This window comes from Schistocerca serialis, chromosome 6 (genome assembly GCF_023864345.2).
Source record: "Schistocerca serialis cubense isolate TAMUIC-IGC-003099 chromosome 6, iqSchSeri2.2, whole genome shotgun sequence".
In the NCBI taxonomy this organism is placed as follows: Eukaryota; Metazoa; Arthropoda; class Insecta; order Orthoptera; family Acrididae; genus Schistocerca; species Schistocerca serialis.
Window position 1 is genome coordinate 105,343,398 of NC_064643.1, and position 13,739 is coordinate 105,357,136.

General features: G+C 40.3%; 1 protein-coding gene across 1 annotated transcript in view; it reads right to left on the bottom strand.

The window, feature by feature from the left end:
* Positions 1-440: 440 nt before the first annotated feature.
* Positions 441-13,739, bottom strand: part of LOC126484135 (CCR4-NOT transcription complex subunit 10-B) — a 150,791-nt gene continuing 137,492 nt past the window's right edge. The window contains exon 13 of the mRNA XM_050107515.1: positions 441-1,922. Coding sequence (XP_049963472.1) covers positions 1,867-1,922 — 56 coding nt within the window. The 3' untranslated portion in view covers positions 441-1,866. The remainder of the gene's footprint in view (positions 1,923-13,739) is intronic.

The window sequence follows — 13,739 nt, forward strand, 5'->3', positions numbered from 1 at the left end:
CTGGTTAGTCCTTGGACTTTTTCTTCTGATACTTGACACAATTTTTGGCTCTGATCATGCTTCACATATGTTAGAAATATGTTAAAAATGCCAAGCTGCAAAGTAACTGGAATTCCATATTAAACTTTAGGTCTCCTTATACCTGATGAGCAAGAATTTTTGCAGGCTGGAGGAAGGTAAGGGAATAAGCAATGCAGTTTTAAATTCAAACAAATTCTCGATTTGAGTACTGCTTTATTCTTTTGTCAGAAGTTCATATTCTGCTAAATTTTGGCCATGAAGGTTTTGAAATCAGCTGAAATTTCTTACCATTTAACAGATTTAAACCTTGCTAATATTGTGACACAACTAAATCACAGGAGTGAATGACGACTGCAATATAAATAGCTGTATGAGCAAAGACAATCTCTCACTCGCAACAAAGTCACATAAACAAGAAGTTGTACACTGTGGTTCAACTTTTATTTCTGTTTAGACATGTTGCACAAAACATAGGCTGTTATATATTCACCTAAAGTGGCAGTCCAACATTTTTTTTAAAACTTCAGATTACTGCACTGGTAATAAATAGAGGAAACTATTCTTATAGTATTAACATTCTGATCCTTTATACATGTAGATATAGTTTTACACATACCTTTGGTACTTTTGTCATACAAAAAAAGACAGTTACCAACAGAGACATCAATACTTTCAGAGATAACAATGGAAATAGTAATAATAATAAGAAGGTGAAAAAAAAAAAACAGTTTTACTGGACACATTTTAACAAATAATGAATGAATACTTTTGTCTGTCTTTAGTAACAACGCTTTTACTTCCTCCATAAAATTTTAACATTGTCAACAAATAAATCTGTTTAAAAAGTTCATGTACTGTTAAAGAAATCTTTCTCCTATACATATCTACACAATGTATGAAATTAATTACAAGAAACATGACAAAAAATTTTTCAATTTCATTAGTCAACATTTTTGCCAATTAAGAATGTTTCTAATGATTTTTTGATCTTGTTTGTTCTTTATATACCATATGTAAGCTTATCCTTAATGAAAATCTCCATATAACACCTTAGTACTGTTAAAAGGAAAGTATGCAAGTGGTGCTAGAAATGCTGCTGAAATATTTGTGGACCTAGAAACAACATTTCCAGCACTCAAACATTTCATGTTTGACATTAAAATCAATCTTTCTGGCATACAAAAATGTTAAAAAGAAATGTGATATTTTTACAAAAAAACACATATGCCACAGCACTATCTTGTGGATTTTTATACAAAACATTGGTATTCACTGTATGGAAGACGTTTGGTCTACTTCAAACCAGCATGCAGGTCTTTTGACTACTAGGAAGACAAATAAAGACTATCCTGAGTCATGAACATTAGGAAATCACTTACAAAACCAGTTATCACAATCAATGCTCCAACCCCTCTCTCTCTCTCTCTCTCTCTCTCTCTCTCTCTCTCTCTCTCTCTCTCTCTCTCTGTGTGTGTGTGTGTGTGTGAGCACGCACACGCACACACATGTGCACATATGTATGTGTATGTACACACACACACACACACACACACACACACACACACACACACACACACACAAAGGATTCTGTGGGTTGGTAGGAGGAAACAGAAAATAGTGACATACTGAATATAAATACAGAAACATTTTTACATTCCATTTCATCACTTGTTCTATATCACTGTAAACAAGCATTTTTGTATAAAATTGCAACAGAAGTGTAACTTTCTTCATACCAATATTACTTACTTTACACAGCTTATGTGGCATTCATGTGAATAACTGAGGAAAAAGTTGGACTGGACCATGCATTGTCCACAAAACAGCAATTACCCTGTACTGCATTCATCTATATTGTGGTGAATGTTGTTTCAGGATAGACCTTGCAACATCAGCATGACCTGGAATTACAAACATGCTGGTGAAAAAGATCGAAGGTAATGCAATCTCTTCACAGTGCGAATAACAGTTGAAAATACACTCCTGGAAATTGAAATAAGAACATCGTGAATTCATTGTCCCAGGAAGGGGAAACTTTATTGACACATTCCTGGGGTCAGATACATCACATGATCACACTGACAGAACCACAGGCACATAGACACAGCCAACAGAGCATGCACAATGTCGGCACTAGTACAGTGTATATCCACCTTTCGCAGCAATGCAAGCTGCTATTCTCCCATGGAGACGATCGTAGAGATGCTGGATGTAGTCCTGTGGAACGGCTTGCCATGCCATTTCCACCTGGCGCCTCAGTTGGACCAGCGTTCGTGCTGGACGTGCAGACCGCGTGAGACGACGCTTCATCCAGTCCCAAACATGCTCAATGGGGGACAGATCCGGAGATCTTGCTGGCCAGGGTAGTTGACTTACACCTTCTAGAGCACGTTGGGTGGCACGGGATACATGCGGACGTGCATTGTCCTGTTGGAACAGCAAGTTCCCTTGCCGGTCTAGGAATGGTAGAACGATGGGTTCAATGACGGTTTGGATGTACCGTGCACTATTCAGTGTCCCCTCGACGATCACCAGTGGTGTACGGCCAGTGTAGGAGATCGCTCCCCACACCATGATGCCGGGTGTTGGCCCTGTGTGCCTCGGTCGTATGCAGTCCTGATTGTGGCGCTCACCTGCACGGCGCCAAACACGCATACGACCATCATTGGCACCAAGGCAGAAGCGACTCTCATCGCTGAAGACGACACATCTCCATTCGTCCCTCCATTCACGCCTGTCGCGACACCACTGGAGGCAGGCTGCACGATGTTGGGGCGTGAGCGGAAGACGGCCTAACAGTGTGCGGGACCGTAGCCCAGCTTCATGGAGACGGTTGCGAATGGTCCTCGCCGATACCCCAGGAGCAACAGTGTCCCTAATTTGCTGGGAAGTGGCAGTGCGGTCCCCTACGGCACTGCGTAGGATCCTACGGTCTTGGCGTGCATCCGTGCGTCGCTGCGGTCCGGTCCCAGGTCGATGAGCACGTGCACCTTCCGCCGACCACTGGCGACAACATCGATGTACTGTGGAGAGCTCACGCCCCACATGTTGAGCATTTCGGCGGTACGTCCACCCGGCCTCCCGCATGCCCACTATACGCCCTCGCTCAAAGTCCGTCAACTGCACATACGGTTCACGTCCACGCTGTCGCGGCATGCTACCAGTGTTAAAGACTGCGATGGAGCTCCGTATGCCACGGCAAACTGGCTGACACTGACGGCGGCGGTGCACAAATGCTGCGCAGCTAGCGCCATTCGACGGCCAACACCGCGGTTCCTGGTGTGTCCGCTGTGCCGTGCGTGTGATCATTGCTTGTACAGCCCTCTCGCAGTGTCCCGAGCAAGTATGGTGGGTCTGACACACCGGTGTCAATGTGTTCTTTTTTTCATTTCCAGGAGTGTATATTCCACTTGAAATATGAGGGCACAGTGATAATTGTAGCTTAATCTAATTTACATAAGAAATAGCACAAAATTTTATTGTAACAGTTTGCTTACTGTCTGCTTCTTACTTCTATATGGCAGTGATGACTTTGAGCTCTGACAAGTGCTGCCACAATTAACTCATTGTTGCAGCATTCAACAATAGCATTTTACCCTGTTAAATGCACTTGATATTTAAACAACTTCTTTTCACTTCTTTTTAAATTGTTTCATTTTTCTTTCATCTTAGTTTCATTTCTTTTCCATCTTTCCATATATCCGCATCTCATTCTGTGTTTCTTTAATCTATTCCAACCTCTACCTTTCCAGTCTTTTACATTTTCTTTACTCATATGTACCCAGCCTCCTTACCCCTCAGCCCTTTAAATTGGTTGTGGCATACATTATTTGCCTTCAATTTATCAACACATTCTGTAGTATACCTGAACACACGACATTTGTTTTCTCCTACACCAATCCCAAAGCCACTACAATATGAATGTGGCACCCCTGCGAAATAATTGACTTTGGTTGATTGCTCTAAGCCAAGGAATAACACAGTATGTTCATTTGTAATAAACTTTTTTATTTTGTCATATTCCAGAAAGTATTAAACACTTCTTCGCATTTGCTTGAGTTGATAATCCTCAAAATGGCAAAAGAAGCTTGTCAGTTTTCATGGTTTAGTGGCAGGTACTCTTGTGTGTTTTGATATAGTGGTAGCGGTAGTAGAGGTAGCACATTAAGGAATCTTGAACTAAAATGATTCCAATGCAGGAGAAGATGATTTTAATTGTTAACGTGTTTTGTTGTTAAAACACTTGTTCTCTTGTCCTTTAATATTTTACATTCCACTCTAAAGTACAATGCAGAAAACATCAAACCTATGTGAAATAGAAGGATCTTCAATTTAAAACTCTTTGTAATAATAATTTGTACTCTAAATCTAGAAGCAAAACACCTGTAAAAATTAAAAATAGCCAACAACATAAAAATAGCTGACAAATTATCTTCCAATTTTATGTGCATTACCCTTTTTTCTGTTTCCTCTCATAAATTTAATTCTTAACACATTTAATTGCACAGATATTTGACATGCATTTGTACTGGTGCACGCACCACTCAAAGACTTGGTAAGTAACTATTGTGAAATTCGCCTGAAATGATTTAGGATGAGGGACTACAAATAACAGGACTATTAGCTCTCTGACCTAGATAATATGAATATGCAAAAATTCAGTTAAATTAATCACATTACTAGACGTTAATGCCAGCAGCCTGCTCTCTCTCTCTCTCTCTCTTTCTCTTTCTTTCTCTCTCTCTCTCTCTCTCTCTCTCTCTCTCTCTCTCTCATACACACACACACACACACACACACACACACACACACACACACACACACACACACACATGAAATACACTTGCAAGAGCAATCTCTGTGGGGTTGTCAAATACGACTCAATCATCCACACTGCACTGATATATATTTCTTGAAACCACTTTTTCCTATAATACAATGAAAAATGTGAAAGTATAGTGATGAATTTTAGTATAATTGTGCTTAATCTCTATATAACATCAGTAAGTTGCAAATACTTATCTCACCTTCCAGTCTACACAAAAAATGAAACACTATATGCCAATTCACTTCTCATATGTAAATATTCTGAGCCTGCACAATTCCAGAGATTAGGCAGAAGAAGACACATGCAAATTGTGTCTTTACCCAAAACTGCATGACAGTATTTTCATTTTGACTTCACACTGCACAGATCAATTTCTGTAACCACCCCTGCAGCATTTGTAAGAAGTGTATTCCTGACTATGATATGGCTTGGAACTGAATAGTATCCTGGTTAAGAGATGAAATTAGAAGTGCAACACTAATGTTTTGTCAGCCTGGAATTTCATCCCCACATCAGATTTTTTGAGACATCTTGAAACATAGTATTAGTGGCAACTGTAACAATTTTTTTTTTATCTCACAAGTTTATCTTATTATTAGGTCTACAACTTTGCTCTTGCCATTCCTTCGCAAAGTTTGAGGCTTTATTGTGCTAAACATACAAAGATATTAAAATTCAAAGTATTGGCCATTGCTGGCCACTTCTTTCTCCCATTCATTCAGGCCACATATGAATACAGCAGCATAAGAACTGGGTGTCTTTTGAGAAGCTCTATGAATTGATACAATTTTGCACTTGTTCACTGGTCAGCCATGCCATGTGTCACTGATTGAAAAAGGTGGTAGTCAGAGAGGGCATGTCTGGAGAATATGGAAGATGAGGTTGGAATTTTCATTTCAATGTTTCCAAGTATGTTTTGACAGGTTTTGCAACATGGGCTCAAGTACTGTCATGTTGCAAAATCACCTCTTCCAGTCTGTCACTGTAATAACACCATTTGTCTTTCAATGCCCAGCTCAAACACATCAATCACTTTCAATAACAATCTCCTGAGATTGTTTCAGTTGGTTTCAGTGCTTCAAAAACATTTTGTCTTCTGCCATCAAGTGGTCTTTGACATCAAAATCACCACTCTTGAAGTGTTGAGCACATTCTCCACACTTTCTGTCACTAACAGGTTTCCCAACACAGATCTTCCTCACAATTTTATGAGGCTCAGCCATAGATATCTTCATATTCAAGCAGATGATGAGAGGAATTAGCCACTTTTCAGCTCACCAGATTAGAAGATAATCAGCAGGCTTAATATAAAGTTACTTTTTCATTGCCTGTAATATATCACACCAGCTAAAATGCAGCCCTACTGTGAATACTGTTCTCTAACACAGAAAGAGTTGGTTGACATTCATAAGCAGCTGGGAATCGCCCTGACTATAGTCAAACAATTGGCAGCTGCTGCAAGTCATTGTTTTGGAAGAGCTAGGTGTCCTGAACTGGGTGGACAGAGAATAGGGAGGACTCAGGGTGTTGTAATGTTCCTCCTAACCAAGTCTGAGGTGCTGTCTTTCACTGAAATTCAGCCAGTGGGACTCACTTCAGGTGTTTTGGGGAAACCTGCCTTGTCTGGTATCAAGAGGAGGCAAACATGAAAGGGTAGGGGTCTAATGGTTGTCAGCAGTTCAAATGTACAGCACATGATGGTACACCTTAGGGATGTAACAGCAAGGGACAGGGAAAGATATCAGGTGCACTCAAGTGTGTATGCCCAGGAGGCTCATTCAACATGTCGAAGAGGCTCCTCCAGCAGCAACTGCGGGAACAGGGTGCAACCACTCGCACATTGTGGAGCACCTTGGAACAAATTATGCCTGTCATCTGGGCTCCTGTTTCGTATTTGGGACATACTAGTGACTGACAGAGAAGGTGGAGAAGAACAGCCTTGCACATGGAGTTTCACAGAAGCTCACAACTTGCATCACTGTACCCAGAACTGCTTGTGGCTCCCTGGTTCTGAGCTGAGTGGGAGGACTGAACCAGAGACTCTGAGGGTTCTGTGCCAAGCTAGGCTGTGACTTCCTGGGCTTGTGCCATAGGGTTGAGAACTGTAGGTTCCCCCTAAATGGGTTAGGTGTGCGCTGTGCATCAGAGGCTGCTACTCAGATACCTGACTGTGTTTGGGGTGCACACAAGGGCTTTTTAGATTAAGTGACTCTACATCCAATCCAGATAACAACAGCTGTAGGAAACCCAGAAATATCAGTATAAGATTGAAAGAAATTCCTCTCATAGGTGAGATTATTAAAAGCCTAATGGTTCACTGCAAAAGCATTCACAAAAAATGCCAGAGTTTGATGTACTCTTGAAAAGCAGTGAAGCAAACATAATACTATGTAAAAAAAGCTGGTTGAAATCTAAAATTGAAATCAAGAGCCTCAAATCCACCAAAACGGAAACTGAAGCTGCATGTGAGATGTTTTGGGCAAGACTCACTATCAAGGTTGGGCATGAAATGATAACTGGATCCTTTCATCATCCACCATACTCATCACCTGCTGTTCTGAAGACTTTAGAGAAAACCTTGCCACTTGTAAGTAAACTCCCCAACTACACTACACTGGAACCTCACTTAACAAGCACCTCCCATAATGCAAAACTTGCATAATGAGAAAAACAAATTGTAAAAAAAATGACTCACCTATGAGCAATGTTTCACATAATGAGTGACGAAGAGTTAGTATGATGTCACCAGCAATTTGCATGTGATGGGGGAAACATCCAACAATATGAAAACCTTTCATTGTCAGCAGCAGCATATGAACAATGTCTTTAGTACATACTGCAGTTTGCCCTTTCTGCAACCATATTAGTGCATCTATATTTTTTTGTGTTTAAATTTTAGTAACCTTTGTAGAAATGTCCCCGAAGACAATGCCGCAAAAAGACAACCACAAAAGGAAGAAAATGACCTTACAAATGAATGTAAAAATCAGTGAAAAATTCAAACGTGGTATGATTGTTGCTGATTTAGCACATCAACTATTTGCATTATCCTCAAGAATAAGGACAAGATTAATGACATAGATGCTTCAAATGGAGCGGCGAGTGTTTAAACAATGGTTTTGTATTCTGGACAAATGGTTCAAATGGCTCTGAGCACTATGGAACTTAACATCTATGGTCATCAGTCCCCTAGAACTTAGAACTACTTAAACCTAACTAACCTAAGGACATCACACACATCCATGCCCGAGGCAGGGTTCGAACCCGCGACCATAGCAGTCGCACGGTTCCGGACTGAGCGCCTAGAACCGCTAGACCACCGCGGCCGGCTGTATTCTGGACAGTGTTGAAAAGTTGCTCCTTACGTAGATAAATGGAAAGCAATTGCAAAGGGACACTGTTAATGAGAACATCATGTGTGAGAAAGCGAGAATGATTTTCACTGACCATGTTAAGAAGACACCAGGATCATCAGGGGCCAAAGAAGTATTTAAGGAAAGCCATAGGTGGCTCGAGAAGGTTAAGAGAAGAACTGGCATCCACAGCATTGTGACAAATGGTGAAGAAGCCAGCTCTGACACAAAGGCAGCAGAGAACTTCATTAGCAACTTCAAGATGCTCATAGATTCTGAGGGGTACCTGCCATAACAGGTTTTTAATTGTGACAAGATAGAATGCATTGCCTAGTCACAAGCCAATGAAAGACCATCTTACACTACTATTCTGTGCCAATGCAATAGGCAATTTTAAAATCAAACTGCTGCTTGTTTATCATTCAGAAATTCCAAAAGCCTTCAAGAAGTGTAAATTTCTGAAAAGCAGGTTAAATGTGATGTGGAGGACCAACAACAAGGCTTGGGTTACACGTGATCTTTTTTGTGATTAGGTCAATGAAGTGTTTGGTCCTTCAGTGAAAAAATATTTGCTTGAGATGAATCTGCCACTCCATGTCTTGCTTGTTATGGACAATGCACCTGCCCATTCTCCAGGCCTACAATACCACGTTCTTGGAGAATTTCAATTCATGAAGATCCAATTTCTGCCTCCCAACACCACTCCATTACTCCAGCCTATGGACCAGGAGATTATTTCTCAGTTTAAGAAGCTCTATACTCCCGCACTCTTCAAGCATTGCTTTGAGTTAACTGAAGCTACCAATCTCACGCAGAGAGTTTTGGAAATATCACTTCCACATCATTGAATGCATCCAGATGATTCAAAAAGCATGGGAAGGGGTTACCAAGAGAACTCTCACTTCTGCTTGGAAGAAGCTTTGGCTGGAGTGTGTTGCCAAATGTGACTCTGAGGCATTTGCGTCAGTACCTATGCAGCCTACAGTCAACGAGATTGTGTCTTTGGCCAAGAGCATGTCATTAGAAGTGGATGACAATGATATCGATGAGCTTGTGGAAGATCATAGCCAAGAAATGACCACCAAAGAGCTTAAGGACTTGCAGTGTGTTTCACAGCAGGAAGTTGTTGAGAGTAGTTCTTCAGAAGGGGAGGAGGATTTGGTAACAGCAAAGCAGCAATCTTCTGGCACAATAAGAGAAACGCTGAAAGCATGGGAATCGGTTGCATCGTACATTGAAAATCATCACCCCTAATAAAGCAGTGGCAACGTGTGTTATGAATTTAATTGACAATAATGCTGTGTCGCATTTTCACGAACTGTTGAAGCATTGGCATAAACAAATGACTACACATAGCTTCCAAGTAAAAAAAAATTAGTTAAGTAATGTGAATAATAAAGTACCATGTTATTGTATTTTACATTAATTTATATGGAATAAATTGTTTTGCTTAACGATTATTTTGCACTATGAGTAAGATTCTGGAATGAATTATGCTCGCTACGTGAGGTTCCACTGTATAATCACTGGTAGGGGCTTTAATCATCTAACAATCAATTGGGAGGATTATAGTTTTCTTAGTGGTGGATGTGATAGGATATCCTGTGAAACATTACTGACTGCTGTTTCTGTAAACTATCTGTAATACAGTGTTAAGAATTCCCATAATGAAGGAAATATACTGGTCCTAATAGCAGCAAATAGACCTGACCTCTTTGAGGACATCCACATCAAAATTAGTTGTGGCTACAAAGATTACCAAAGTACAAATGACAATCAAAACAAGCAGAAATGTTCAGTAAACTGGATAAAAATTCAGTAGTGTCCTATATCAATTAGGAAGTTGAAACTTTCACAACAAGGCAGGAGCTGTAAATTGAGTTACGGCTCAAGCTTAAAGGAACAATTCACCATGCAATGAACAGATACGTACCCAGCAGAATAGTTCATAATGGGTGGGCACCCCTCATGGTACACGGTCACTGTACAGAAACTTCTGAAGAAACAGAGATTACTGCATAATAGGTGTAAAACAAAGTGTAGGACTATAGATAGAGAGATGCTTAATGAAACATATTTATCCGTCAACAGAGCACTACAATGACTACCGTAGCAGAATATTGTCAAATGATCTTTCACAAAACCCATAGAAATTCTGGGTGTATGTAAAGGCTGAAGTTAGTGCATGAGACAGGAACTGAAATTGAGGGTAGCAATGAGCAAAAACTGAAATGCTTAACTCTATTTTCAAATGTTCCTTTAAAATGGAAAACCTAGGAGAACTACCCCAGTTTAATCCACGTACCACTGAAAAAGTGACTGAAATAAGTATTAGTGTCAGTGGTATTGAGAAACAACTGAAACTGTTAAAATCAAACAAAACTCTAGGGCCCGATGAAATCTGTATCAGAATCTATATGGAATTTGTGATTGAGTTAGCCCTCTTGTAACTGTAATCTGTCATAGATCCCTCAAACAAAAAAATGTGCGCAATAGTTGGAAGACAGCACAGGTCACACCCATTTACAAGAAGGATAATAGAAGTGATCCACAAAACCACCGTCCAATACCCTTGACATCAATTTGTTGTAGAATCTTAGAACATATTCTGAGCTCAAACATAACAAGCTTATCTTGAACAGAACGACCTTCTCCACGCAACCAGAAGGGGGAAGTGTGTTGGTGCCCTAGTCATTTGTGTTGTATATTAATGAGCTTATAGAAAATTTTAATAGTAACTTCAGAATTTTTGCAGATGATGCAGTTATCTGTAATGAAGCTGTGTCTGAAAGACACTCCATAAATAGTCCATCAGATCTTGATAAGACTTCAAAGTGGTGTAAAGATTGGCAACTTGCTTTACATGTTCAAAAATATAAAGCTGTGCACTTCACAAAACAAAAAAAACATAGTATCTTACGATTAAAATATTGATGAGCCACTGTTGGAATTGACCAACTCATATTAATCCTGGATGTAGCATTTTCTAGGGACGTAAAAAGGAATGATCACATAGGTTCACTCATGAATAAAGTGGATGGTAGACTTCAGTTTACTGCTAGAATACTGGGAAAGTGCAGTTAGTCTGCAAAGGAGATTCAAATGTTAGAGATCCATACCAAATGGGACTAACAGTGGGGACTGAATGTATAAAGGGAAGGGCAGCATGAATTTTCATAGGTTTGTTTGAACCATCAGGGAGTGTCAGAGAGATGTTGAAAGAACTGAAGTGACAGACTCTTGAAGATAGACATAAACTATACTGATAAAGTCTACAACCAAAGTTTCAGGAACCTTCTTTAAATGTTGACTCTAGGAATATACTACAACCCCCAAAATATCACTCACATAGGGATCATGAGGAGAAGATTAGAATAATCACAGCACACAGAGCCATTAAAACAATTATTCTTCATGAACTCTGTGCATGAATGGGACAGGAAGAAACCGTAATAACTGGTACCCTTTGCCATGCACATCATGGTGGTTTGCAGAGTATAGATGTACATGTAGCTGTAGGTTGATACATTCAATCAAGAATAATTTAATCACGCAATCACAAACTGACTAATATTTTGATGGCACTATATTTACAAGCGTCTCTTGAAAGGAGGTTATAAGATGAACATCAACAAAAGTAAAACAAGGATAATGGAATGTAGTTGAATTAAGTCGGGTGATGCTGAGGGAATTAGATTAGGAAATGAGACACTTAAAGTAGTAAAGGAGTTTAGCTATTTGGGGAGCAAAATAACTGATGATGGTCGAAGTAGAGAGGATATAAAATGTAGACTGGCAATGGGAAGGAAAGCGTTTCTGAAGAGGAGAAATTTGTTAACATCGAGTATAGATTTAAATGTCAGGAAGTCGTTTCTGAAAGTATTTGTATGGAGTGTAGCCATGTATGGAAGTGAAACATGGACGATAAATAGTTTGGACAAGAAGAGAATAGAGGCTTTTGAAATGTGGTGCTACAGAAGAATGCTGAAGATTAGATGGGTAGATCACATAACTAATGAGGAGGTATTGAATAGGATTGGGGAGAAGAGAAATTTGTGGCACAACTTGACTAGAAGAAGGGATTGGTTGGTAGAACATGTTCTGAGGCATCAAGGGATCACCAATTTAGTATTGGAGGGCAGTGTGGAGGGTAAAAATTGTAGAGGGAGACCAAGAGATGAATACACTAAGCAGATTCAGAAGGATTTAGGTTGCAGTTGTTACTGGGAGATGAAGCAGCTTGCACAGGATAGAGTAGCATGGAGAGCTGCATCAAACCAGTCTCGGGACTGAAGACCACAACAACAACAGGCTTATTATATGACATTTACAACATACCACCTGCCTTACCACTACCCCCTACTGCCACGTGTTGCAAAACAATGGAAGCAAAGCTGCATATCTAATAACTGTGATAAGTATACATTGCCTGAAAAAAAATTAAGATTCCAGAAGCAGAGGAGGAAATGAAATGAAACTTCATGGGTTGAGAGTGTGTGATGTTATTTCAGTGATCACAAAATCAAGTAAAATTTACAAAGAACTTGGCAGTATGAGCCCACTTATAAGCATGATTCTGGTCTTCTCTGGCTTAAACGCATGCAGTGCTTGGGTTTGTAATGGTGTCACAAAGTTGTTGTATCCTCTCCTGAGGCAAGCTGGCCCACAAGTGTTGTAATTCGTCCTTGATATCCCGGATATTGAAACTGGGATGGAACTGACATCTGAGCTGGTACCACATGTTGTATACAGGACAGATCTGGGAATCAATTGTTGTGTTGAAAGCTGGCACCACAAAACAGTCGGCTGAGAGGTAACATATGGGGACATGGGATGTCCACAATGTGCCGTGTGCCATGAGAGCTTCCTCAATCACCACCAGCTGCAATATGAAGCCATATCTGATGGCTGCCCGCACCATGACACAAGAAGTAATACTTCTGCACCTCTCCAAAACATTGCAAAAAATGGGACCTTCCCCTAGGTTGCTGCCATACATGAAATGATAGCCATCCAGGGCAGTGCAGAACGACGAGTCACTGCTGTACAGAATGTGATGCCATTAATCACCAATCCATGCTTCTCAGTCACAGACCCATTTCAAAGGCAGCCATTTGAGCTGTGGTGTTAATGGCAGCTTACCCACAGGACCGTAATTCCCTAGTCAGGCAATGGAGCAAGTTCACACAGTATGTTGTAGGGAGTCCTGACCGTATGGCTACCCTCATGTTCCCACTCAGTCCAAAATCATGCCACTGTCAAATCCAAATGTCCCACAAATCAGGATACTGTGTGATTCAACCAGCCAGCCAAATGGAGACCAACAATGAGGCCTCTTTCAAACTCTATCAGTTGCTGATAATACCATTTCACATGAGTATGCGGCATCTCCATGTCCTTCAAAGTGATCGCTCAATATATGACACTGTACATACATCTACACCCTACCAGGCCTGGTAAAAACAGTAAACATGAACAACAATAACACACTCTAGTGACTGTTCTACATGTCACAGATAACTGAAACTCTAATCATA